General features: G+C 44.5%; 1 protein-coding gene across 1 annotated transcript; it reads left to right on the top strand.

The window, feature by feature from the left end:
* Positions 1-248: 248 nt before the first annotated feature.
* On the top strand, positions 249-26,530 carry si:dkey-40c11.2 (drebrin-like protein A). The gene is made up of 16 exons (XM_068311153.1): positions 249-646; positions 18,071-18,126; positions 18,251-18,363; positions 18,918-18,992; positions 21,529-21,672; positions 21,885-21,962; positions 22,129-22,280; positions 22,399-22,453; positions 22,811-22,885; positions 22,997-23,108; positions 23,189-23,704; positions 24,139-24,513; positions 24,647-24,733; positions 24,820-24,959; positions 25,205-25,256; positions 25,371-26,530. Exons 1-16 carry the CDS (start codon positions 555-557, stop codon positions 25,505-25,507), a joined length of 2,259 nt encoding a protein of 752 aa, XP_068167254.1. The 5' UTR covers positions 249-554; the 3' UTR covers positions 25,508-26,530.
* The last annotated feature ends 605 nt before the right edge of the window (positions 26,531-27,135 follow it).

Raw genomic sequence — 27,135 nt, 5'->3', positions numbered from 1 at the left:
AATTTGAATTGGAAGCTTTGCCTTCACAATTATTTGAGGGATAGATCCAATACCTACATGTGCAAACGGGTGTTGCAGCACAGCTGTGATATATACGTGAGGCTTGCCTTTGCCTTACAGGAGTCAATATTATGATGAAAGCAGAGGTTTTTATGATCAGCAGGCCTGCGCGTTGCTGAGTTGTTGCGTTTCCTCCAAACGACCCAGCCAGTGAAGTCATTATGCTTTCCACTCTCTCAACGGGAGGTGGGGCTTTTTTTTTCTTTTTTTTTGCTGAAAACTTATTCTACTCAGCTCCACAAAGACCAGAGAGTGCAGTCGCAGTCTCCTCCACGCCGTGAGCGCGCCTGCTCGGATCGCCCCCAAATCGGAACTTTTAAGCCGCCACATTGCACGAACCTGCACACGTTTACTGCTGGGGTTTTTTTCTCTCGACTCAGCACGACCCTCGGTGTTTCTGCTGTGGCTGCTTTCCGGCAGATCCTCCGACCCCGAAAACCGTCGGGACCAGTGAAACCAGAAGCCGCGGGAGTGGTCTGGGAACTTTTTCCATCATGAGCGTGCGATCGGTCAACCTTGATACCTACAGCCTGTCGCTGCTCACGGCCAAAGAGGACATCCTCAACCCACGTTCTTCCACCAACTGGTAACGCACACTGCCGTAGTTCAGAGTTGCGCATGTTCGGTGAAGGTAACCTCGTTTGTTTTGCACCGTAATTAAAAGAAAAAGGGCAATGTTTTTAAATGACTGACAATGTTTTAAATGACGAGAATGACGGGAAGTAGAATCGCCAACTTTAACGCGCTCCATCTTGTTTTATTAGTCGACCTGTAGCCATTTACGCATCTCGAATTTACGCGTTAGGTTGTTGCGTAAGCGGCGGGTTGATTGCAGTTGATCCAATGAGAGGTTCGGAGGTAGGCAATCAGGACCAGCAATGACAGACAGACAGACAGACAGACAGACAAGACAGATCGGCTGACTTTGTAAGGGACCCTCTCCTCTCTTCAGTGGTGATGTTGAGGATTACCCACCATTACGCACACCAGCGCGCAGCACCTGGCCGGCGGCCCTCTGCATCACCTGGGTATTGCGCTCCGTGACTTTGCGATTTCCCCCCCAGGAGCTGCGCCAGCCACCCTCCCCTTTTTTTTTTTTTTTTTTTTTTTTTTGTGCCGAGGATCATGTTCCCGTTGATTTTCTGATCTTTGACAGGTTTCCAATTTCAGGGAGAGGCTGTTAAATTTGACAGACAGCGCAGTACGCATGCATGAGAACCAATCACGCAGATTTCCAAAATTAATAACGCATTTGGGCAATAGCTCAGATAATACGCAGTTGTGTTTCTCTAAGTCTGAAATGGGGCTTTCCCTCAGGCAAAGCTTAAAAAAAACAAAAAAAAACCGCCCCGTTCCCCTTAATCGACTTGCTTTGCTCAAATCCTGGAGAAATATTGTTGAGTTTGATCCTGTGCAAATTGAACAGCTGAGCCCAGATCCAATGGTTCCGTTTGACACAACTTAAGATGACAACAACTTGATGGGAAAAAGGCAAACACCACGAGTTACCAGAAGAGCTGACTCACAGTTTTACATTTTTTCCTATAAAAGATTGTTTTACACATTAACAGTATGTTTTTAAGCTTGTGATGTCATGTCGTAACCCGACCACCTGACAACTGGCTCAGGTCCTTTTGTTGGCTGGTTTGTCACCAAGGTGACCAACCCATCTTTTCCAAACAACAGCAATCTCCAACTCTGTCAACCTCCATCTGTCTTCAGTCTCTTCTCCTCTTCTACTGTACTGTGTGTGTGTGTGTGTGTGTGTGTGTGTGTGTGTGTGTGTGTGTGTGTGTGTGTGTGTGTGTGTGTGTGTGTGTGTGTGTGTCTGTGGCGTGTTCATCAGTTGGGCTGTTGTCTTCGACTGTACTGATGTTCAGACAGAATTAGTTCTCTTTTCATGTATGCACTTCCTCTGATGACGTTATATTTAGAGAACTGGTCCAAACCCATCGCCACCCTTCTTGTGCAGAATTAGAGGTCGGATTCTGACCATATCGCCACAGCGTTTTTCTGCTCACTTTGTTCCTTCTTCTTTTTCCCTGTCCGTTTTTTTGTGACACCCCGCAGACTTGAATTGATATATCTGAGCAAAATGAAATGAGACATGATGTCACCTCCAGGTTTAGAAGTTTAAATCACTCTGCTGCATATGGACAGAGAGGTGGGTTGAGAAGTTTGCACAGACAGGGGTAGGATGCTGATTTTGTTGAACTATCCTGCCCCCACTCGTGGCCTTGAGGTCCCTGTGCCTATTTTCTAATGACCTTGTATCCTGAATGGGAAACAGACTCTTTGTGGGCGAGGCTGTGAATAAATAGAAGCCATTTAAATGCATCTTTCATTCAGACATCTCTGCTCAACATTGAGCCTTGGAGGTCTCTCTTCTGCCCCCCACCCCACCCCCCCAGACCACTGAGGACTACAAAGTGTCCAACTCGCAGGCTGGAAACCCACACTGTCTGCATGTGTTTTAGGTTTGCGAGTGCTTTGAGGGACTGAAAGGAAAAAGAAACAGTGAAAATGCATGTTCACAAGGACATTATCTAATCATCTGAACAGGAAATGCTTGAAGGAATCCTGATTTAAGATCCAGTGTGTAGAAAAATGAAGAACTCATACGGGCATGTTGGTAAGCAGCTCTCCTTTGCCTTTTCGTTCTCCCGTCAAAGCAAATTTTTCCTTTCGCACTTGGAGCCAGTGGTTTGTCCTGCAGGTTTTGCAAGAGCAATTATTACTATCATGCAAAGCAAATAACTATCAAATATAGCGAAGTATCACTTGAACCAGGTATGAAAAAGAAACGGATGTGGCCTGCCTGTGCTTCTGTGGTCCTGACGGCTACGTTCGCATCGTCTTTATCTTCAGTTCACAGTTTAATGTTGTGTTGTACAAGCGTTAAGTGTTTCATTATGGTCTTTTTCTGGCCGCCTATGAGAGTCAGCGGGCAGTGACGCATTAAGCAAATATCTGATTTCTCTGTAGTAACAGAGTGGTTCAGTTTGGACAAGATTTTTCAGAGATCAGGCAGTCTCGTCTTCTTTTGTTTGCTGGCTGAAAGTCTAGCTCCAGGCCAAGGTCACATATTCTATTTACCTAATAAACTTGCTCTGCATCCATGTTGACTCAAATTAAACAAGCAGTTGAGAAAGTTACAATTAATACCAAATAATATTTTTAAATTTAAAATCGGAAAACTTTTCTAAAACTATTTCAGTGAGATTTTGCTTGTGTATTTCTAATAATACTGTAATTTTAATTCACATTGACTAATTTTTGGGGTTAATTTTTTTTTTTTTTGGTCTTTGAAACAATCAGTTTTATCTATTTCAGTTTGAGAAACAACGTTCTAGCTTCTTCCTCTCCAGGCATCTGATCTCTTGGGAACAGATTCTCCTTTTGATAATAAACGGAGACGCCTTTATTTCAGCGCGGGCCCCGGGTGTTTGTGTTGCTTCTATACTTGCCAGAATTTCCACAGGCTCATGCATGATTAATCTAAAGACACCTAAAAAAAAATGTTCCTGGGTTAAGTTTCGGCTCTATATAGAATACACCTGTGGGTGTGGGGAGATGAAGGAGGGAAACTCACAGGGCTGCTATTGTATGTGGATCAACATGCTTGTGCACTTCTGCTTGTGCAGGTATGCACTACATTCTGACTCTGGTGAGATAGTACTTGCAAATACAGTTATCTTGTTTGCAAAGATGAACAAACATGCTCACCAGTAGATTGTGCATAGTCCGTACTTCCTCGCTAATGTTCTGCTTTCTCTTTTTGTTTAGTTCCTTTGCTGGTCGAAGAGACGCAACTGTCAAATGGAAGATTAACGTCAGGGTGAAATATGAGCCGTTGTCTGACATTCTGCTTTGAAACAAATCCTTGTGGTCAGCTGAGAGGAGGAAAACAGGGCGGTCTGACAGGTTTCCTCAGGATAAAGCTTCAAAGCTCACACACAAGGCTTCTTATCAAAGCTGAATGATAACAGGGCAAGGTTATATCGCTACTCAAACACGACATGTTTGATTGATTCTTGATATAAATAACGCTGTGCTCTAAATGGGAAGTCAGAGTCGCTCGTCTCCATCTCGGTGTCTAATTTCGTTGTGTGAACCTGATCTTCATTTGTGTCTGTCTCTTACCTAGGAGCTATTTACACCTGTCACAAACTTTAAGTATAGTCAGATATTATTATCATTTTATGACTATTTTACACCACTGATAAAACGGTGCTCCACAACGAGATATTTTATTTAGACATGATTTCAACTTTGCCTCCTTCCTAAAAGATTACCCGTTTACGTGAGCGTGTCTGTGGGTGGCATGTTGGAAGATGACAATAGCGGCTAATCTCTGTTTGGATGAAATTAGAGATTTATTCTTACAGTAATCACTAAACGACCGCTTACCGTCCACTTAAACACTGTTTTAGATTCAGAAGGGGGTCTCAGATCAGGCTGTGGCATAATAGCAGGTCTCCCTGATGATGATGATGATGATGATACGTGAGCATGGAAGGTTTTGTATGCATGTATTTTGCAAGTCTCTCTGTGTAATTGAGCTCTTTAACTCGCTAACTGATGGGTGAAAGACCACAAATTGACACTGTGTTGAAGTAAAACTTGTAATTGTTCCAAAAGAAGATGCTAAAAGCTGGTGTCAAGGGCAAATCAAGGGCAAAATAGTCCATGGACTTCATGTAAAAGGTGTGGCATTTTTATGGTGTTGTGTTTTTCAGTGAAAGCTTTAAATGAAGATTGTCTCCACATTTTGGTTTGTGCCTCAGATTGTCGTCCAGATGTCCTCCGCACATTGTTTCCACTGTCCTTTTCGCGCCTACAACAGTGAACACAACAAATATGCTGTTGTTTCCCTACACAGTTTGAGATTTTGCCTTTGAAACTTTTAGGTAAATGCTAGGAAAAAGAGAAGCCGGATTCAGGTGAGAAATTTGCATAATCTACCCTAATGGGCCTGGAGTGTATCCGACAGAATGAGAACTTGAAGGGTGTGTCAGAAAGTTGTCTGAAAACATCTGCCTTCTCTTCCAATATTGGCTGGAGGATGAATGTGGCTTAAGCCCAGCTGAGGCACACTAAAGGGATGTCTCAGCAACAAATTTGTATTCCAAAAGTAATGAGCCGATCTTCAAATAAAGATTTTTGCACTCAAGTGTGTTAAAACTAATATATTGCAACTGCGAGCACAAGTGTGACTTAACTTTTTTCATATTGTCTCCACGTTGGATTGCAAAGGTTTGCTAATCAGACAGTTGTTTTTTTTCTTTTCTAGGGCAGCTCCCACACAGCTGGAAAGATGGTCTTAGAATCCAAAACATCTACATCATCTAATCGTGTACTGTATCCCAGCGTCCCTCTGTTGTTCCTTGCAGTCTTTAGCTGTAGAATCAGCCACAGTCCTTATGTCTGGTCTTGCTCCGTGTTGTCGCTGCTCGTCTTTTGGAGTGACATCCAATTGAACCCGGAGTATCTAGCCATCTAAAATATTTTGACAGGTGACAACCTAGAAATAATTCTTGGATCATCTGACTCTGATAAATTCTTACACTTGTGTGTGATGACACAAAAGTACACAAACACACACTGACAGACAGGGCTGATCCCGCTCCCATTCCCACAGCGTCCCTGACAACAGAGATATCATCAGCTGTGTTTGCTGAGTTGCGCCCTCTTCACCACGGTTACAAAAGAGCGCCGTGGTTAAAATCAGGCTTAACTGTTAGCATCTTTCAGCAAAGTCACTCTGGATGCTGGGAACTCCACTTTCTCTTTTCTGCTCTTGTTTGTTCATTTGCTGGTAGCAGGGGATCGGATTGTCGGGTGGTGAGGAGAGTTGAGGGGTTACCGTTGTCCTGGCGACCCTGGTGGGAAAGCTCTGTTGTCTGTTGTTTGTTGAGAGGGACTGAATGAAGTTGTGGAGGTGGGGGGGGGGATTAGCGAAGAGGCACCAAGGAGGTTTGGAAGGAGGTCCTAATGAATGGACCACGATACTAAATGAGAAACAGCAGAATAACAAGATGACATAACGGCGGCGTGAAGGTAAAGAGGGAAGCTTGAGGCGGGTGAAGACAAGTTCAGCTGGATGGTTTCCTAAATATGAAATCGAGGAATCGCTGAAATGTTGGGAATGACAGAGCTAAGAAAAAAGGAAATATGAGATGAAATGTGAAGGTTTCAGGAGGAATGAGAGAAAAGAGAGATGAAAGTATGACGAGAGGCAGCCAGATGAGGTCTGAGTAGACACGTGACACCGGAGAGAGTTCGCTTTGTTTAGACGAAGGAAATGGCTGAAGATAAGATGCCATCGTGTTTTTAATGGTCCCATAATTACTGTGATACAGAGACAGGAGGCTATTTCTCTCTCTCTCTGTGTGTGTGTGTGTGTGTGTTTGTGTGTGTGTGTGTGTGTGTGTGTGTGTGTGTGTGTGTGTGTGTGTGTGTAGCAGTTTTGGACAGAATGCACAGGAAATACCAGAGTGATCCAAGTGGATCATGATTTTCAAGTTTTCATCGTCCTCCTCTCCTCTCCTCTCCTCTCCTCTCCTCTCCTCTCCTCTCCTCTCCTCTCCTCTCCTCTCCTCTCCTCTCCTCTCCTCTCCTCTCCTCTCCTCTCTTTCCGGTTTCCGGTGAGCGTGAGTGTGAGTGGTGGATCGAGTGGCGGATTGAGTGGCGCGAGTGTTTTGAATGGTTTTCTGTCCTTGTGGTTGGACAAATTGCACCTTCTTTTCTTTTTCTTCTGTACTATGTACATGGTCAGGTAAGTGCTTTATTATTTATTTATTTTTGGTGTGGGAATCGTTATTGTGTATTTGCTGGTGTTGTGAGGACTCTGGGCGCAATGGCGCCCGCCGAGCCGCCACCTCCGTCACTCCAGCAGGGAGTACGGATCGTCCCTCCGGATAACACCGTGTCGGTGGAAGATGTTCTGCTGGCGGTAGGAGACCAGGTGGGTCATGAAAACGTTTTATATGCTTCAAGGATGAACAAAGGCGTCGTTGTCTTCCTAAAGGAAGACCAGAACGTCTATCAGCTGATTGAGCGTGGTGTGATCATCAATCAGCTGTTTGTTCAGGTGTCCCCACTGTCTGCACCATCCACGCGGATCACCGTGTCAGGTGTCCCGCCGTTTATTCCAAACGAGTTGTTGGAAAATGGGCTCCGTCGGTTCGGTAAATTTGCCAGTGGCTTTACTGAAATAAAATTGGGTTGCAAAAGCCCTAAACTGAAGAACGTGAAGTCCCTGCGCAGGCAGGTGTTCATGTTTCTGGACACACCCGATCAGTCTCTGGAGGTGTCCTTCACAGTGAAACACGGGCACATGTCCTTCATGGTCTACGCTAATTCGGGGCAGATGAAATGTTTTGAATGTGGTGATGTTGGACATAAACGTGCACTGTGTCCGCGCAGGCAGCGGGCGTCCGCTTCCGCGTTGCCCGCGGAGGGCGGCGCCGCCTCTGCTGCGGTGGAGGCTGATGATGCTGTAGGGGCGGAGGGGATCGCGTCCGCGGTTGCGGAGCGTAGTAGCCAGGTAGCGGCAGAAGCCGCTCCGGGTGTCGGTCGGCACGTGTCCTCTGAAGCGGCGCGTGGTGACGAGGTAGCGGTCGGAGCCGCTCCCGTTGCTGATGCGCTCTTTTCCGAGGTTGCGGCCGGTCGTGTTAAGGCGGCGGCGAAGGCCGCTCCAGATGTGTGTATGCTTGTGTCTTCGAATGCAGCGGTCTCTAATGAAACGGACAAACGTATTGATGTAGTAGAAGAAAGAACCAATGTAGTTGAATCGTTGACGGCACGCGATTCCGTGGATACCGAAAGTGTTTCGGTATTTATGCAAAGTAAGAGATCTAGAAAGAGATCTAATAAGAGATCCTTGGAGGGACAGAACCAGGCTGAGGTTCAGGCTGATCAGAAGCTGGTCTCCGGAGCTATGGAGACCAGCAGCGGCAGCACCTGCTCTCTGACTGAGGTCATTGAGACTTCTTCTCAGACGGGTGATGTTGCTGCTGCCGCTCCAAAGGATGTGAATGAGAATGACAGTGAAAATGGGAATGAAGGACAGATTGCGTCTTATAGCCAGGAATCAATTGTGAATGACATGGACTACGACTCTGAGTCGGATACAGTTTCTGTGGGAGAGTCTGCCAGCAAGCCTACAGATCTGTATTCTTTAGAGGACATTGTTCATTTTCTGGATGAAACATACAAAAGATCAACGGACATTAAAGATTATTTTGATGATGCCGATAAATTCATTCGTTCGGTTAATATTATTAAAAGGAGGGTTGGTTTTGACCAGTTGGATGAACGAAAGCGATTTCGATTAAAGAAACATATCACAACTCTGCGAAAGGAAATAAAATCGGGTAAAATTGTCAAGAAAGTTAAAAATTCTACATGACCATGTACAACACGGTGTTTCATGCTGAACTTTGGGATCTTCTGAGCATTGGATGTTGGTTTTTGTCTGCTTCTCTTTCCTATCTTTTCGTATGGAAAAATTAAAAATCGGTTCTTTAAACATCAACGGAGGGAGGGATAAGCAGAAGAGAGCTTTGGTGTCTGAAGTCATTACCCAGAAGGGAGTGGATGTGATGTTTCTTCAGGAGACTCATACCACTCCTGCTGATGACACAGATTGGACTTTATGGTGGGAGGGGTCGCTTGTCCTCAGCCACGGAAGTAATTTTAGTGCAGGTGTGGCTGTTCTTTTTAGACTAAAGGACAACATGAAGGTTTTATCCTCTTCTGAGGTGGTGAAGGGTCGGCTCCTCCTGGTTAGAGCAGAAATTAATAATTGTGTCTTTTGTTTTCTGAACATTTACGCTCCAAACCAGGGAACCGACAGGACAGACTTTTTTAACATTCTGGAAGAAGAACTGAGGAAGCTCCATCATGAACAGATAATTTTAGGGGGGGATTTTAACTGTACTTTGGATTTTACGCTGGATAGAACTGGCGAAGAGCCTCATCCACTATCCTCAAGGAAACTGAAGAGCATCATCTGCCAGGCAGATCTAGTGGATACGTGGAGGGTTAAACATCCAAAATCCAAACAATACACATGGTTAAAAGTAATAAACAGCAAGATATGTGCAGCTAGACTAGATCGGCTGTACATTTCACAGTTTCTGACCTCCTCACTAGCTGACAGCAAGGTAACCCCCGTTGGCTTCACGGACCATCACTTTGTTTGTACCGATTTGATCCTTTCACCAGGTGGGAGGGTAAATTCCTACTGGTGTTTTAACAACAAACTCCTGCAGGATAGGAGTTTCTGTAGGAGTTTTCGGGTTTTCTGGCAGAGATGGAGGGAGAGACGGGTCGACTTCAATTTGATAAAGTTGTGGTGGGAGGTTGGCAAGACACAGATCCGGGTGTTCTGCCAACAATATACAGCTTTATCGACTTTCAAACTTAAGACAATTGTAAAAGAGCTTGAAGCGGACATTAATTCCTTAGAGAAGGGATTACTTCAGGACTCAAGACCAAACGCAGGTCGCTTACTGCAGGAAAAGAGGCAGGAGCTCAGCTCTTTCCTCCAAGAAAGAGTGAAAGGGGCGCTGGTCCGGTCCCGCTTCCTTCAACTGAAGGATATGGATGCTCCCAGCTCTTTCTTCTTCAACCTGGAGAGATCAGTAGCGCAGAGGAAGAGCATGACCTGCCTGCAGCTTCCAGGAGGAGTTCTATCTAGTGATCCAGCAGAGATGAGGCAGCACGTAATGGACTTTTATGCGGACCTCTTCGGGGCAGAAGATTGCAGCATTGAGAGTCGTGAGGAGCTCTTGGATGGTCTTCCTCAACTTAGTCAGGAAGAGAAAGCTGTTCTGGATCTAGACTTGTCTATGGAGGAACTTACTGCAGCTGTTCATCAAATGGCGCAAGGTAAGGCGCCAGGAATTGATGGCCTCTCATCTGAATTCTATAAACATTTTTGGAATATCCTTGGGCCGGATCTGCACGGGGTCATCCTTGACAGTTTTAGAACTGGGTTCTTCCTGTGTCCTGCCAGAGAGCAGTGCTCTCTCTACTGCCGAAGAAGGGGGACCTGACTTTAATCAAGAACTGGAGACCGGTTGCTCTGTTGTGTACGGATTACAAGGTGCTCTCCAGAGCGCTGTCCAATCGGTTAAAAGATGTTTTAGCTTTAATGGTGGACCGTGACCAGACTTACTGTGTCCCTGATAGGAGCATCATGGACAATATTTTCCTTGTGAGAGACATTTTTGATTTGTGTCGGGAATATGGTGTTAATGTTGGTATTGTGTCACTAGACCAAGAAAAAGCTTTTGATAGGGTAGACCACTCATATTTGTTTGCTGCACTTAAAGCTTTTGGTTTTGGTGATGGGTTTATGTCTTGGGTTAGTTTATTGTATAATGGTGCACAGTGTATGTTGAAGATGGGGGCAGGGCTGAGTCGGCCGATTCCTGTGCAGCGAGGGATCAGGCAGGGCTGTCCTATTTCAGGACAACTCTACGGCCTTGCCATAGAGCCCTTGCTGTGCAGATTGCGAGGGCGGCTCGGTGGTTTTTCAATACCTGGATCCCTCGATTTTGAGCGTCCTCCTGTTTTATCCGCTTATGCTGATGATGTTTGTGTTTTTGTGTCAACACAGGGGGATGTTCAGAATTTGAGGGATACTCTGTCCTTATATGAAAGTGCCTCATCTGCGCGGGTGAATTGGGGAAAGAGTGAGGCATTGTTGATAGGGCAGTGGAGGGATCAAGTGGTACCTACATTGCCTGGAGGGCTTAAGTGGGGGAATGAGGGGCTAAAAGTTTTGGGTGTTTTTTTGGGCACTGAGGGCTTCAAGAGGAGGAACTGGGAGGGAGTGAAGGAGAAAGTGTGCGCTAAGTTGTCTAGATGGAAATGGTTGCTGCCCCAGCTGTCATATAGGGGAAGAGTTCTGGTTGCTAATAACTTGGTTGCCTCGACCCTGTGGCACAAGCTGGTTCCTTTGACTCCACCGTCCGGTCTATTGGATGAGATCCAAAAGACTATTGTGGACTTCTTCTGGTCTGGCCGGCATTGGGTCAAAGCACCAGTGCTCTACCTGTCGGTTAGTGAAGGAGGCCAAGGACTTGTGGATGTCATATCTAAACTTGCCTCATTCCGACTGCAGACAGCTCAGAGATTCCTTTACGGCTGTGGCCCTAGCTGGCTGGATTCTGCTCGTCTGCTGCTGAGGAGAGCGGGGAGGTTGGCCTACGACAAACAGCTGTTCCTGCTTCGTTCAGAGGAGCTGGACCTTTCTTGGCCGTCTTCTTTTTACGCAACTGTTATGCAAGCCTGGAGGATGTTTGACATAGCCCGCACTAAGCCTGAAATACCAGGACTGTGGCTATTTGATGAACCTTTATTTTTTAATGATTTTTTAAGAACTGACATTTTGCAGTCAGTTAGCTTGAGGGTTAAGCTGAGGGGAGCTGGCTGCACTAAACTGGGGCATCTGATGGGGACGACGGTCGATGCCCTAAGGGAGAAGTGTGGCATCAACTCCATCAGACTGGTTGAGAGAGTGGTGGATGAAGTCTGTGCCGCCCTGCCCCCTTCATTAAGAAGATCTGCAAGGGACCGGGACCTCTGTAATCAGTGGAGCGAGGAAGGCATTTACATTTTTCCTTTGGTGACAATAACCCCAGCCGTTGGGGAGTGGACGGAAGGAGGAGGCCAACTCCTGACCTTGTCGACACCCATACTTGGCAGTTTTAAAGAGGCTAAGAAGAAGGACCTCTATGTGATTTGTGTAAAGATCACGCACATTAGGACATTGGGAGGTGTAGGGGAGTCGAGGTGGGCCCGGTTTTTTGGCCCAGATTCTTCCCCGAAGGGCAGTTGGCGAAGCCTGTACAAGCTGCCTGTTGAGAAACGGGCAGCAGACCTCCAGTGGAGGGTTGTACACGGGGCTATAGCCACGAACAGATACAGGGCGCACCTTGATCCTGAGCTGGGGGAGGGGTGTATTTTTTGTGGAAATTGCGAAACCCTGGAACATTTGTTTGTTCAGTGTGCCCGGTTGGTGGCACTATTTGACTTACTAAAAAGGTGGTTTCGGGGTTTTGGAAATGTTTTTACGTTTGATCTGTTTATCTTTGGACCAAAATACTCAAAGGTAAGTAAGCCTGTTATTGTGTTGCTTAATTTTTTGTCTGCAACTGCCAAACTTGCGATTTGGATTACACGCAGGAACCGGACTCGGGGAGCTGGTAGCACAGAAGTTGTGCCTGTGATGGTGGGACTGTTAAAAACCAGACTAAGGGTTGAACACTCCTACTACAAAATGACGGACAACTTGATGGTTTTTAACCAAACATGGGGTGTTGGGGAGGTTTTATGTTCTGTAGGTGAAGAAAACTCTTTGGTTATTAATTTTTGATTAATCTCTTTGATGTTATTGTTTTCTGGTCGTTTTGATTTTTTGATGTGGTGACTTATGATATTTAGTTAAATGTAAATAAATGTTTCTTTGAAACCAAACCTCTCCTCTCCTCTCCTCTCCTCTCCTCTCCTCTCCTCTCCTCTCCTCCCCCCCCCTCTCCAGCGCTGCCATTTTTTTCTTCTACTATACAGTATGAACTCACTTTAGCTGAGGTGTTTCACTTTCTTGGCGCGTGCTCACAGAGTTCATGACCTCTTCCATCCTCACTATGCTATGCTGAATTTCGTGCTGAGTCGAGTTATGCCGCCGCAAGCACACCTGCGCGGTCTCCGTTATCAGATCTTAACGTGCAAAACAAGAGGTAATGAAATGTCACTCGGCGGAGCTTTGAAATGTCATGTCACATTAACGTCATTGGACTATGACAGATAGCTTTGAAAAAGAAGACATTCAGTTTCTGTCAGTCTCTTGTGAACCAGTTAGACGGAGCGTCTCCGAACTCTAGTCGGGGCTCGGAATAACTCCATAAGTCGTTTTTGTCTTTCGTAATACACAAATGTGCACATTTGCATTTTTTGCATTACACTGTGTGCAGCTGTATTAACACAGGCCAATGCTACCACAGGATTAGCCTCTCCGTTGAAACGCAAAACCAACTGTTGTCTATGCAGGACTCACCTGACACCTGGCAGGATAGCCTTCGCTGCCCTCCGCGCCCCCCCCCACCCCCCATTACCGCGATAATGAGGTGTTTTATGTCATAAGCTTGTCGTCTCAGGACATTTTGAACTGACACACACTTTTTGTGTGTTTCTCTTTTGTCCATCCCCCATTCTTTTCCGTTCACCTCAACACAAAGGGGGCTGTTTTCTCCTGCTGGCAATGATTTAATTACTTATTTGTTTGGTTTGCCATATTCTAAACTTCTCTGGGTGTGTGTTTTGCCCAGAACTGAAATTTTCCTCCCTCCCTCTCCTCCTCCTGTCGGCATTCCATGCAGGCCCTCCCTCTGGCCCTAACTCCTTCACTCCCCATTGGATGATATTGCAGCCTATTAAGCCCTCTGCTGCTTTCTTCCTTTCCTTACTTTTCTGTTCTGTTTTTAAGAAACGCTCCTCATCACCTCTTCGTCAACTTGTATTTATTAGCCGTTCTCTACGGGGGCAAATAGCTTCAGCGTTTTGTAATAGTCTCTTGTGGAGTCAGATGTGTCCTCCACCCAAACTCCACAAATCACTTTCTACGTGGGTGGATCCAAGCAAATACTATTATTTGTCCGAATGCAACCCACATATATTAAACTCTGCTGTAATTTACTATTTAATTTGCATATGTGTGTTTGTTCAAGGATTTCGCTGACAGTCTGTTTGGATCTGGCTGATTGGTTCGGTAATCGACTCGAGGTTTGTGTGTCGTATCTTCAGACTAATCTACAGCCTCTGTCACAGCTTTAGTTGAAGCCTTTCCTTGTTCTACATCAGCTTGGACGCAGCATTACACACAGATCAGAAAAAAATACAGTGGAGAGTATAAGTTTTATGATAAAAATAAGCCTCTGGTTATTGTTTCATCCTGCAAATTTTTTTATATTTTTTGTTACACACTGCCCTTCCTACAGAGCATTACTGGAATCTGGTCCCGGTAGGGGGGAGGACTTTGTGTGCTTAAGCGTAGCGAAGGGATATTACACCTCACTTCCATAAACCATATACTGCTTCAGGATGTTTGGCCGGTTGAATTCACCCCAACATTACAAATCCTCTCAGCTATTGGCAGTTTTTCTAGACGCTTCTAACTTTGTTCTTTCATTACCTGTTTCTCCAGACACATTGTCGCGTCATTTGGGTTGTTCTCTGCTGTGGGACAATCATCAAAGTCCCACAGCGGTGGTTTGCATCCATTGTGATGATGTTGGTATAGTTACGCTGCACCTCTAGTAGCTTTTTTTTTTTTTTAAGCAGAACTTTTTAAAAAAGTGATGAAAATCATTTATATTTTGCATGCACTATGAATATCTTTCACCATAACGTAGTTCAGACGCAGCTGGGGTTTTACAGACGTGATATCAGTGACACGGATTTAACCACCGTCCTGGCCTTCACAAACCAGACAAATGTAGTGCCAATCTAATCCTTATTTCTTAGGGGTAATTGTAATCTGTAATCTCTTGTTTATATTATATTATATTATATTATATTATATTATATTATATTATATTATATTATATTATATTATATTATATTATATTATATTACATATATTATATTATATTTTTGCGATGTTTGACTGTAACTCATGTTACATTGATGTTCAGCGTTGTGTACCTACTAAAGAAATATTTATTGTGGATTTTTTTTTGTCTTGTAACGTCTGATTGAAGCAGCAGTTCTCTCGATCAAAGGTTTTTTTCTCTTGTGGGAGACAATAAAGAGAATAAAGTCTCTCATTCCATCACTTCCTGTCTCCTTCACACATTTTTCAACCTCCGTCAGTAAACCTCCACGTGTTTCTGCAGTCTAGACGGATGGCAGACTGGGCACGCTGCGTGGACACTATATGAGTAACATACCGGACAATCTGTGGGGGGTGGGGGGTGAGGGGGTGACTTTTCGGCAGTGCAGACTGGCTGGACGTTTTTTGCCCATGTTTGGTGAGAGGAAATGAGCAATGTGTGCTTTGGGGATGTCTGTTGAGCTCCCCATTCCTCCACAGGCGAGAGGTAGACCAAGAGACGTTCTAAAAATAGCACCAGGAGGCCAGGTCAGAATTTGGGGAGCTGAGGAAGGCGGGTGTGGGTGGGAGAAAAAACACTATTATGTAAAGTAAATTAGCAGAAAGAATCTAATGGAATGGTAGAGGGATGAGTGTGAGCATTAAAATACTCAGCGCCGTTAAAATCCCACGTCTTGACAAATGTTTCCTTGTTGGTCGGACCGCTGGGGATGCATGCGCCTCATGCGGAAGAGGAAAAAGGAATGATCTGATGGAGAACTTAATCAAGGCGGCGAAATCCGGCGGGAGCTCTCAGCCTCTCATCCTTTTTCTCATATCTTTTTCTTCATGTGCAGTTTATCATATCACAACAGCCCGCAAACTGAAACTTTTTCATATCTCCCCTGCCGGCAAAGTCGGAATGAATAAATGACCTATGAGCCGGCGAGATCTTCCTGTCAAGATGCAGGCGGCAGGAAGTGCGGAGAGTCGAGGGTGGGGTGGGGGTGGGGGGGTTGTGGATGAGATATTGGTTCGGGTTTGTGAAGGGGGTATATTGTGCTACAGGATTTAAAGTGGGTGGGGAAGAAATATGCGTTGCAAGAGACGGGGGTCAGAATAATGAATTAGTAATAATGCAGAGATTTTTTGCAGAATATATAGTAAGGGGAGGGATGTGAGAAATGGTTATTGCGCTGCAGGACCCAAAATGTATTGTTTTTCTAACAATACAGGAGTCCAATGAGATGCGCGGCGACATAATTGCAAGAGAGAGAGACGGAATACAAGGGAAGAAAATCTCCTTAGAAATTCTTTAGAAATGACAATACAATAGAAGCGTGTACGTTGCGCTCCAGCCTTTTCCTGCATATTACCGACATTGTTCGTAGTTTACCCTGGTGTAGTGGAAACGCCTGGATAAATGAAAACAAGGCCTCTTCCATCTCTTTCTGTTATGTTCGTCTTGAAATGCAAGAGCGCATCGTGTTTGGAGGCATTACAGAGGCTCTGGTAGCCCAAAACAAACCATCCTGATTCGTACTGGCTGATGCTTATAGTATGGTGTGTGTGTGTGTGTGTGTGTGTATTCATGTGTGCGCGTACATGTTGTGTTTATGCACTCCCTTTTTCTTTGTGTACTCTTAAGATGAATGGCTGTTTATTTGTTTTATGGCTGCATTGAGAGGATGTCTGCAGTAATGATACACAGATTTCCCATTGTTAATTATCGGAAATAAAATGCTGCATTCTTTTCTTCTCTTCTGCACCCCCCCCCCAGTCTCTCTCTCTCTCTCTCTCTCTCTGAGGTCATAACTGGCTGCCTTTGGAGGTGGGCTGGAGTACAGACATAATAGAGCCTGTTTTTCTCATCACTTTTCTGTAGCTCTAAAGAAACTTACTCGTGTGAAGGAATGGAGGTCTGAAGACTCGCTAACACTTCTGCTGCTGATTACCTGTCGTGGTCGTAAAACTAGCTTCAACATCAGGCTCTGTTAGCATCGGTCTACAAGACGGAGTCCTAGTCCAAGCCCTGACCAAACAAAGAATCTCCTCTTGGGTCTTGTGCCTTGTGGGTGGAGAAATTTGCACAGGCAATCAAGACTCCTTCAGAGGCATTGTGACCTTTAACCTTGGTTGCTTGTAAATGCTGACCTTTAGGAATGTCATGAGGACCAAGAGTAAATATGGATTTGTGTCCTAAGTCAGTCCTGAATGCTGTTGAGGCTAATGAACAAGACGACAGTGTTGTGTTCTATAGTTGTTTCCAGACTAATCCTTCAGGAGATGTGCCAATGATCCGACTGTCGTGGAGCTTGGAGTAAAGCTTGAGAGCTCCACGGAATGTTTCATTTCAATTAGGAGAGACCAAAGAAGTCAAGATTACATGTGAGAATTAGTCTGTCAGAAAGACTTTGGCGTTTAGTCTCTTCGGGGGGTTTCTGGTTTAGGGTAATCTGCCTCAGTATATATCCCCCGACAGAGTCCAGACACCGGTGGTGACGGTGGCTGATGACTCGGCTTTACTCTGATGACTGAATCAGTTGTTGTGTCCTCAACCCTCTCACATACTGATCCACCTTTGTCACCCTTTGGTCTTTGGGGAGACAGAAACTCTTTGTATGAGGGTAGAAGAATAGCAGAGCTAATCAGAGCTAACTGCCTTAGCAGACCTGTGTGACAAACCAACGTTGTTTTCACAACTAATACTCTCTTATTCACTACGTCTCAATGTGAGAGACTCACCCTCCCTGCGTGCGCACACACACACACACACACACACACACACACACACACACACACACACACACACACACACACACACACACACACACCTTTGGCCTGCTATAAAAGCTGCTCACGGCCTCGTGCTCCGGCTGCGTAGCTCCAGATGTTATTGACATGCTGCTGGGAATCCCGCTACCACATGTGCAGACGCTTGTGCAGACGCTTGTGCAGACGCTTGTGCAGATGCTTGTGCAGACGCTTGTGCAGACACACGATGCTCATCAAGCCAAACAACATATGGGTGTCAATTCTAACTAGAACAATAGCTAAAAACTGAAAATTTGCATTGTATCGTCAGAATACGCGGTAAAGTCTCTCCGCTGGTCTCATACAAACACATTATGATTTGTTGAGTTGCCACGACGACATGCTGTTTAACTGACTGCTGGGTGCGGTAGGACAGGTTTTCACCTGCAGACTGCGAACAGCACCGGTTGCATGTATTTCCCATCGAGGAGCTCAGAGGCGAACGCTATGAATGAAGGTTATTGTGCTTCTGAGTGTCATCGTGGTTCAAACACAAATTTATGAATAAATGAAATGAGAGTAGGATGGGAAACGGGAACCTGTGTGTTGACCTGTGTGTGTGTGTGTGTGTGTGTGTGTGTGTGTCTACAGGGCAATATTCACATATGATGGCATCACCAACAACCTCAGGCTGTCTGACTCGGGAGGTAAGCAAGACTGACACAAAGTTCAAGGAGGAATTCCAACAATTTGACCGAAATTTAATACATTTGTTGTCAAACTCACCATCATTCAACCCTTCCTCCCCCCACCTGTTTCCTTTCTTAAAAGCGGGTGGCGTGGCAGAACTGGCGGGCAAGTTTCACATATCCAAGCCTCAGTATGGGCTGTGCAGGGTGGGGCGTCTGGAGACGGGGGCCCCGCAGATTGCCATGATCAGCTGGGTGAGTGGCAAGCGCTCGCTCGCGCGCACGCACCAACACACACACACACACACACACACACACACACACACACACACACACACACACACACACACACACATAAACAAGAGATTACAAAGTCTATTAGCTTCTTCCAAAATAATGGGATTAAGATCTTAAGTGGTCACACAGTGCATCATGAGCTACTTGGCTTATTCACATTGTGTTGTCTTGTTTTGACAAAAGCTTATTTTGTGTGCGACATGTGGGAAACGGTGTGAGAACGTGTCAGGATTGTGTAATTATAGTCCCAAAAGCTTGAACACACAACATTTCATTATCACCATTGAGATATTTTAATAAATGTTTTGTTAATGTGGAGCTTTAATTCAAATCTACATGCCAAAAACATAAATGCATGTCGCTTGAAAGTGCACAATCATACCCGATTGGTGGTAGAGCAGACACCAGGATAACAATGTGAATCCTGCCTTTCTTCCACTTCCTATTTTTTCTCTTCGGAGGAGAAGGTATGACATAAATTTTAAGTGTCCATATCCGCTGTTTGTCCACAGGTTGGCCAAAACGTGGAGGAATACCGAAGGACAGAATGTGCCGGCCACATACCAGCCATTAAAAACTTCTTCAAGGTGCGACAGATGAAGATGTGCTCAATCGATCCGTAACTTTCTCAATAAGACACATGGTTGTGTGGTAAATCCTCAATTTCTTTTTTTTCTTTTTTTCCTGACCAAACTGAACATTAAAGATGACATCCTTTAACATATTAAGCATCGAAAAAAACCCAGAAGATTCTGCCCCCACTCCAAAAAAAAAATAAAAAAAAATAAAAATCATATCACTGGATTCTTGACATTGTGTTCCAAACTCTATATTTACACACAAAAGTTTGCTTTGTATTGTTTTGAGAGTTTCCTGTCCAGGCTCCACGTCCTGTTCCATCCCAGTGGTCCTGTGTTAAATTAATCTTTCTTCTTTGTCCCTACAAGTGTCGGTGGCGAGGGTGGTGGTGGTTTGAAAGCGACATTGTTTGTGGTTCGACTGAAGTGTGAATTTCTTTCAGCGACAGGAATTAAAGAGACCTGTGGAATGTTTTTATCATTTAGTTGCGTATGAAAAAGTGGCTGCATCGACTGTCAGCCAGTTTGCTCCTCTAACTGTGTTTATTTAGCTCCGATCCCAGTAGGATTTGTTCAGCTGACTCCCAGGTTTACTGGTTTCCATCTTAAAGCATCACCCGGTCAGCGGCAGAGGCATCTGTGGAATGTTTGCTGTTTTTTTGGGGGGGTTTTTTTGTGTCTTTTTTTTTTTTTTTTAAAAACAGCAAAGTCAATTCTGGTAGTTTGTGCAGCGCTGCAAGAAAGTGGCTCTTTGAGATTTGTTTCTGTGTGTATGTATGTGTGTGTGTGTGTGTGTGTGTCAGGGCACCCATGGATCTTTTTTTTTTATCTTCCACACTAATTCAAATATCCTCCTTCCTTGTAAATTCATCTTTCATTGCCTTGAATACATTTAGTGTGATTTTCCCATGACGCTTTATTTGTTTCTTTCCTGCCGTCATTCCTGTTCTTTTTTTTTGTTTTTTTTTCTTCTTCATCTTTCTGGCGTGTTACGCTGCGTGTCCCAGCTGGCAGTGCAGGGGTTCGTCGAGGCGAGTCCGCAGCAGGTCGTTTGAGTGTATTACATTACGCACGTTAGGAAAACTGACAAATTGAATGAGCAGCAGATGTTACCATTGTTCTGGGATTCCAACCAAGTGGTGGCAAAATAGGTTGAGATTAACATCGGTCAACACCACCCAGTTTTATGACAAGGAACAGGAAGGAACGTCAAAGTTCAAAATCTTCATGCCAATAAAGTGATACCCTTTTCACGATTCATTCGCAGCTGGAGACTTTGAGCTGCGTTGCATCACCTCTGCACTCGTGACAGATTATTCTGTCTTGCCCTTATCAAGTTTTCAACAATACAAATTGCGCAGAGCTCATTTTCATGCAGCCCCCATGGCCATTATGAAAACATTTAGCTGCGCAGCAGGAGCGATTATGACACATCCGTCTAAATGGAGCAGCTTTCTACCTGGAGCCATTCGTGAAAGCGATTGGAGGGAGGCACTGGTGACGTTTTAAGTCATCGCATGTGTAGAAAAAAACAACAACAACACTTTGTGGGGTTCAAAGAAGCACGGAGAGAACAAGGAAGGTAGATTTAAACACGAACCGGCCACATCTTGAACAAGGGAACATGAAGTTTTGTTACATGAAGACAGGGTTGGTTTAAGTGTTGCACAATAGAGCCTAAAACTACATTGTAACACTAGAGCTTTAAAAAAAAAAATACAAAGATTCTGCTTCTTTTTCCATGATTTTCTCAGCATCTATGGCAGCTCTGTGGGCCGCTTGTCTGGTCTGCATGTGTGTGAGAGCGTGTGTGTGTGTGTGTGTGTGCTCAGTTGGCAGTGACAGCTAGAGTGATATGGATTATACACTGCACTGACATGTATTACAGGGCATATTGAATGCTCTGTTCAGTGTCAGTGTCGGCGTTGTCACTCAGATAAAGCTGTGGTTTCCTGTCGGAGGCTCACCGAGCTGGCCTTCTATCAACAGGCCTGCATTCACTCTGTGTGGAAGAGAGCAGGTCTGGGACACATTTAGATGTTTAAACAGTATACATGCAGTTAACAGAAAAAAAACAAAAAACAACCTGGGCTGATGTAACACTGTTTCAGTCTGCGGTTTCTATATCTGATCTCTTTTCCTATTGTATCTCTGAATCAACCTCATGCTTCACTTTGACATTGAAGCAACTATACCTTTTTGCAGAAGCATGCTTTCACCCAGTTGCTTTGTTATTGTCACATACTATTACGCCCCCCCACCCCCACCCCCTCTGCTATCCATAACTATCAAAACCAGTGCATTCTTCTCCTCAATGAATTGTTTTCTCTCTCTCTCTGTATGATTTTAACTGCTGCAGTTGCGCAACTCTTTGGCTTCACGTTTGCATAACTCCAAGTCAGACCAAGAGGAAACCACCATTGGGACTGAGTGCACTCTCATAGAGCTGTTTTGTGTGCGGTTGTGCATGCTTGGCTACAGTGAAGCATGTTAAAGTGGATTACATTTACTTTTTTTTTTTTTTTGTCTGCCCTCCAAATTTCAGGAAGCACATGTATTTATTGGTGCAGAGAAGGTGGAGGATGTGACAGAGGAGAGGATAAAAGCAGAGATCAGTAAGGTCCTGGCACAGGCTCCTTCGCAGTGGGTGAGAAGGAATTCCAGGTCAGCTGAAAAAGAGGAACTTGTGGTGAGTCTACTGCAATACCACAAATGACCGCTAGATGGAGATAGAGGCGTTCACATAAGCAGTGTTTCCCATGTGAGGAGATTTGTTTTAAAAGATCTACTTTGACTTCAATGTTTTATGTCTACTTCTGGTATATTTGATGAAAATATATCTTTAGAAAAAGAAAATTTAAATTTTTTTTTTCTTTTTGTTCTTTTTTTAAATTATTACAGGGTACAAACTACAGAAAAACAAATGCTGCCATGGAGATGAGACTAATAAACAGAGAGTCCTTCTGGGCACGTGCAGAGGTACATCTCTGTATTTGATCTCATTTGAACAGCTAAAATGTAAATCACCTGGAGGTTAAATGATATTTGTATTTGGGAAAAGTACTAAAGAGTGTGGTTTTTCCATTGGAGTATTAAAAAAGGTAAAAAATAATAAATAAATGTTGTTTCTCACTATTTGTGTCAGCGCGAAGAGGAAGAGAGGAAAGACGAGGACAGGAGACGAACAGTAGAGGAGAGACGCCGTCTTGAAAGAGAACGTGTTTTAAAAGAACGGATGGACGAGGAAGAAAGAGACAGGAAGATGAATGAGAAGCTTCAGATGATTGAGGAGCAGAGGTTTGGAGCAGTCTGTTTCCTGTTCTTAGCGCCCTCTAGTGGTTGTACAGATTTTTTTTTTAAAAAATAAATAAAAACTTGTTAATGCTGCTGTCTTCTTTGTGTTTCTGTTTTGCAGAAGAAAGCAGGCAGAGAAAGAAGAAGAGATGCGCAGAAAGGAGAAAAGTAGATGGGTGGGTGAGAATATTATTGCACTGATTTCATTATAAATGTAAGTTTTTGCATGTAAAATATCCTTTTGGCAAACTTGGTGAAGCTTTGCCTAGAGTCCATATGGAGTCTGTGGATGTCAGGGGGGAAAAGAACTTGCAAGGTGCTGCATAGCATCAGCAGTTATATGTGGCACCGATTCTTGTTTCATTATAGCTAAACGTTAAAACACCTCACGTCACCCTGGTCCTCAAGTTGTGTCACTTCTTTTCTTTCTTCTTTTTTTTTTAAAAAAAACAGCTCTATTTTAAATGAAAAGATGTTACATCCAGTGTGTGAATATGTAAATGTGATGTGTGTGTGTTCCGGGTTGCCGACAGGACCAACAGCAGAGGGAGCACGAGGAGGACATGAGGGCTCGTCTTCGAAGGAGTGAGTCCATAGAGAAAGCAGCCGTAAGCCCCTTCACGTGGATTTGATTTACAAGCCTCACGTGTCATTAGGTTGATGGATTCTCTTTAATGACTCCTCTTTCTGTTTTTACTCCACATTACCTCATCTAAAAGGAGGCGGCAGCATTAGTTTCCCAACGCTCCATGAACCCGCGGGAGTTCTTCAGACAGCTGTCGTCATCTTCTATATCCAAAAGTCCCACCAGTCCTGGATCCGCCCGCACCGGTACGTTCACCTGGTCCGCGAATGTCAGCATGTTTCTACCTGACGCCCCCACACTCAGTATCATGTCTCGCCATCTCCAGGAAAACCATTCAGACGCTACCAGCGCAGCCTGACCGACACCGCCTTCATCTTCTCTAAAGCGGAGGAGAGCACAGCTTCCTCCCCTCGCAGTCCCCCCCTGGTGTCCCCCTTCTCCCGGGCTCCTCCGTCTCCCCTCTTCCGTGCCGCTTCCACAAGCCCAGATTTCGGTTCTCAAAGCCACGCAGCCCCTGTCTCACCCCCCGCATCACCTTTAGGGCGACCTGACCCCCCTGTCTCAGCCCTACCCAGTATTCCACAAGCGAACCAACAGGCTATTGTGGAGCCCAAATCGCCGTTACCCACAGAACCCTCTGCGCCGCCGGTCTCCCCGAGTTTCTTGGCTTCCTTGTCTCCCAAATTAGTAAAAAATAATCCATCACAGTCAAATCCAGAGGCCATGCCCGCCTCGCCCCCCAACACTCCTACCGAGCCGGAGCAGTCAGCTTTCAGCTTTGAGTCTGGTTCTCCTCAGGCTCCGGTGGCTCCTCTACCTGAGGTACCGCAGCCAAACGCTGGTAAGGAGGTTATCATTTCATATTCAATCAAATGTCCTTTCAAGGAGATAATGCAATGTGAGGAAGAGATCATTTCTTTGCTTCTTTTTGCCAAAGACATTTCACATATATTTTAATTTTTTTTTATTTTTTATTAGAGGCTAAAGTTAGAAAAGTAAAGACTTGGACACTTTTGCCAAGAAACCATTCCAGCCTGTGAAAAACTCTCCAGGGACTGTGAATCAGTGCTCTGTTGAAATGACAGAGCGCTGAATATTTTTACTTTCCAGTCACAATTAAATATTCCTTTTGGAACTAAACGTCCTCTCAGTGAAGTCGAGCTGAACTGTAAAGCCTCACCTGGAGAACCTGTTTGGTTTTAGTCTCAATTCATCATCAAGTTTGCAACTTTTAAAGATGATTTCGCCGTTGTTGTTTTTTCCTCCAATCGACAGACAGCACGGCGACATTGTCTCACATCGGCTACAAAGTACAAGCAGTACTGGTGGAGGAGGATGAGGATGAGGAAGAGGAGGTGGGGGCGCGCGAAGGAGACGTGACCAAAGCCGAACCGCAGCCTGGGGTCGTCATCACAGAAACGGTCCAGGTTGAGGCAGAGGAGAAGGAGCAAGAAGAGGAAGAGGTTAAAAAGGAGGAGAGGAAGGAGGAGGAGGAGGAAGTGGAGGAAGGAGAGAAGCAGGAAGGTGAACCTACATCAGTGGAGTCGCCCGTGGAGGAGGTGCAAGAGGAAAAGGGGAAAGAGGAAGATGAGGAGGAGGAGGAGAAGAATGTCCAATCAGAAGCTGAGATGGCTGAGTCAGCAGTCACAGGTGGTCGTCTCTTTCTTCGCTGCTCAATCTATCAATCAATTAAATATATTTGTCAAAAGTATCAAAATTCCATCATTTAATATGAAACACAACGGCGAACGATTACAACCAATCTCTGTTTCATGTGAACCAGTTTGTGAAGACATCAAACAGGAGGCCGCCGTCCCATCAGCCAACGGGATTCCAAACGGAGAGAACGCCCGGGAGCACAACGGCATCGGTTCGGCAGCAAGTCGTTTTGAACACGGTTAAACAACAACATGAAAACGCCGTTCTCTGTGTGACGGATGCTTTGCTCTTCCTCAGAGAGATCTCTGAGTCCGTCCGACACGGAGCTCAGCTCCCCGGAGCCGGTGGCCTGTTCTGATCGCCACGGAAAGACAGAGGAGGAGGAGGAGGAGGAAGAGGAGGAAGAGGCCGTGGAGATCTTAAAAAATGGCCAAGAGGTACCGTATGAACAGGAACTGATCCACACCTCAGGAATCTGACCTCTTGATCTTTACTTTTAAAAGGGTTAACATCAGAGACTTTGGACACACTAAACGTCTTATTTCCATCCTCATCTTTAGAAACTAAAGAAAAGTTTACACAGAGTGATTCTGTCTTCCGTCTTGAAATTCTTTTTAGGCAAACAATACATGTTTTTCATGATTACAACCTCTCTCTGACTCCTTCTGCCTCTCCTCCTCAGGTTTTAGCGGAGCAACAAATGTGCGTCCGAGCTCTATATGACTACCAAGCAGGTAAGCTGTCATTTCGAGGATAATGACCACGCATGTGCACATAAAGTGCCTCCATTTACGGTAATTGCACTGTGATTAGCGGGCCTTCACCGTGTTATCTTGTGGTTCCCACAGAGGACGAATCGGAGATCTCGTTTGAACCTGGTGACATCATCAGGGATGTGGAAACGGTGGACAAAGCCTGGTGGAGGGGGTGGAGCAAGGATGGACGTCAAGGGTTGTTCCCCGCCAATTATGTGGAGACTATATAGGAGGGTGGAGACACACTAGGACACATACACACACACACACACACACACACACACACACACACACACACACACACACACACACACAGGCACGCACACTCAGGGACACCATCGCCCCTCATGTATGTTCATGTTTTTACCTTAATCCTCCCACTGAAGAAACTCTAGTCTCTATATTGTAGGAAGAAGAAAGAAAAACGTGAGCCCTTATGTTGTAGAAAACAAAAGTGGAACTCACTATTTTGATTTTTTTTTGTTTTTTTTTGTTAGAAAACTAAATCTCCTCACAAGAATGCAGAATTTTCCCAGCCTCATTTATTTGGATAAAACAGCGGAGACCTTTTCCTGGACCAAAATAACTTATTTCCTTTTGAGATACGGCAGGAATGTCGGTGGGAGGGATCACATCACTGTGACAAATGATCACAAAGTTTCTCTTCTAGTGTGAAATACAGACAGATTTTTTAAAGTGCGTCGTCACCCGTTTGATCCACGCGTATAACAAGCCTTCCGTTCTGCTCACTGTTTGCTTTGTGTGCAAAAAAATGTACTCCTCTTGACTGGTTTGTATAATCATACATGTATCAGACATCATCCTGTAACCACCTTCAGTTATATTTTAGCGCCGTATTTGTTACCGACAGCCTCACAGCGCGTTTTAATTACCCAGAACCAGAACAGTAGCACAACGAAAGATAAACGTGTAATGAAAAAAAAAAAAAATTCATCCATCATATTTTTATCACTCAAGACGGTGATGTTCTTCCATACATCTTCTGATTATGTCTTACAAAAAAATATTTTAAAAAATTACAGCGTAGAAACACAAAGGATGTTAAAAAATTATTCAAATTATAATCTTCTGGGGGTTTTTTTTCTCAATGCTCTACAGTGTATATAAGAATGTAAAAAATACAGAGATCTTTTCTTTTTCTATCCACTTCTGGTTCGTTTGTTATGTTTGTGTTTACTTGTTTCTTTGTATTTACTCCAAACTTACAAATATATAACATCTGTAAACTCAAAAGTGTTTCTTGCTGTATTCTTCACATTGTTTTCATCAAACTTGTGGATCATTATTGTCAACTCGTTTTTAATCCAGTCTGATATTTGTTGTTAATAAGGTACAGTGTGATTATAGACCATGAATACCATAGTAGAAGTCTCTCAGCTTGCAGTACTCCCGTTGCCCCATAGGTGGAGACATTGCCTTTTTCACTTGTCAGGAACAACATTATTGAGAGCTCTCTGAAATGAACAGATTCCTCAGGATGAAACACAAAATATTTTGACAGGCAGAGAGGAGGCTCATTGTTACTCACATTTTAGAAGCGGGATACCAAAGACATTTCCAAAGCTAAAAATGACTAATTCTGCTACACCTCAAACAGGATTGTGCTCTCGGGTAATAATGATTGATTGAATATGACATTAATATTTCTTAACCGCACACCTTTAGTACTTATGTGGGAGCGAGGTTATGCTCTCCTCGTGCCGGTTCAATAAGAGCGTTTGAAACAGAAAGGTAATGTTTGACATGGGTCTCATCCTGCCTGAACTGATGCCTGTTGACAGACTGACTAAATCTATCCAAGAGCCTATTCTGCCGAGGTTATCCCAGAAGGCTAATC

This window comes from Antennarius striatus, chromosome 3 (genome assembly GCF_040054535.1).
Source record: "Antennarius striatus isolate MH-2024 chromosome 3, ASM4005453v1, whole genome shotgun sequence".
NCBI lineage: Eukaryota > Metazoa > Chordata > Actinopteri > Lophiiformes > Antennariidae > Antennarius > Antennarius striatus.
Note: the sequence above shows the minus strand (reverse complement) of the source record. Positions and strands in the feature narration are given on the sequence as shown.

Excerpts from the sequence above, each read along its gene's own strand:
- si:dkey-40c11.2 (XM_068311153.1), top strand. The coding sequence starts at position 555 with ATGAGCGTGCGATCGGTCAACCTTGATACCTACAGCCTGTCGCTGCTC. Across the intron at positions 18,364-18,917 it reads AGATTGCCATGATCAGCTGG|GTTGGCCAAAACGTGGAGGA; the intron begins GTGAGTGGCAAG and ends GTTTGTCCACAG. Across the intron at positions 22,454-22,810 it reads GAAAGGAGAAAAGTAGATGG|GACCAACAGCAGAGGGAGCA; the intron begins GTGGGTGAGAAT and ends GGTTGCCGACAG.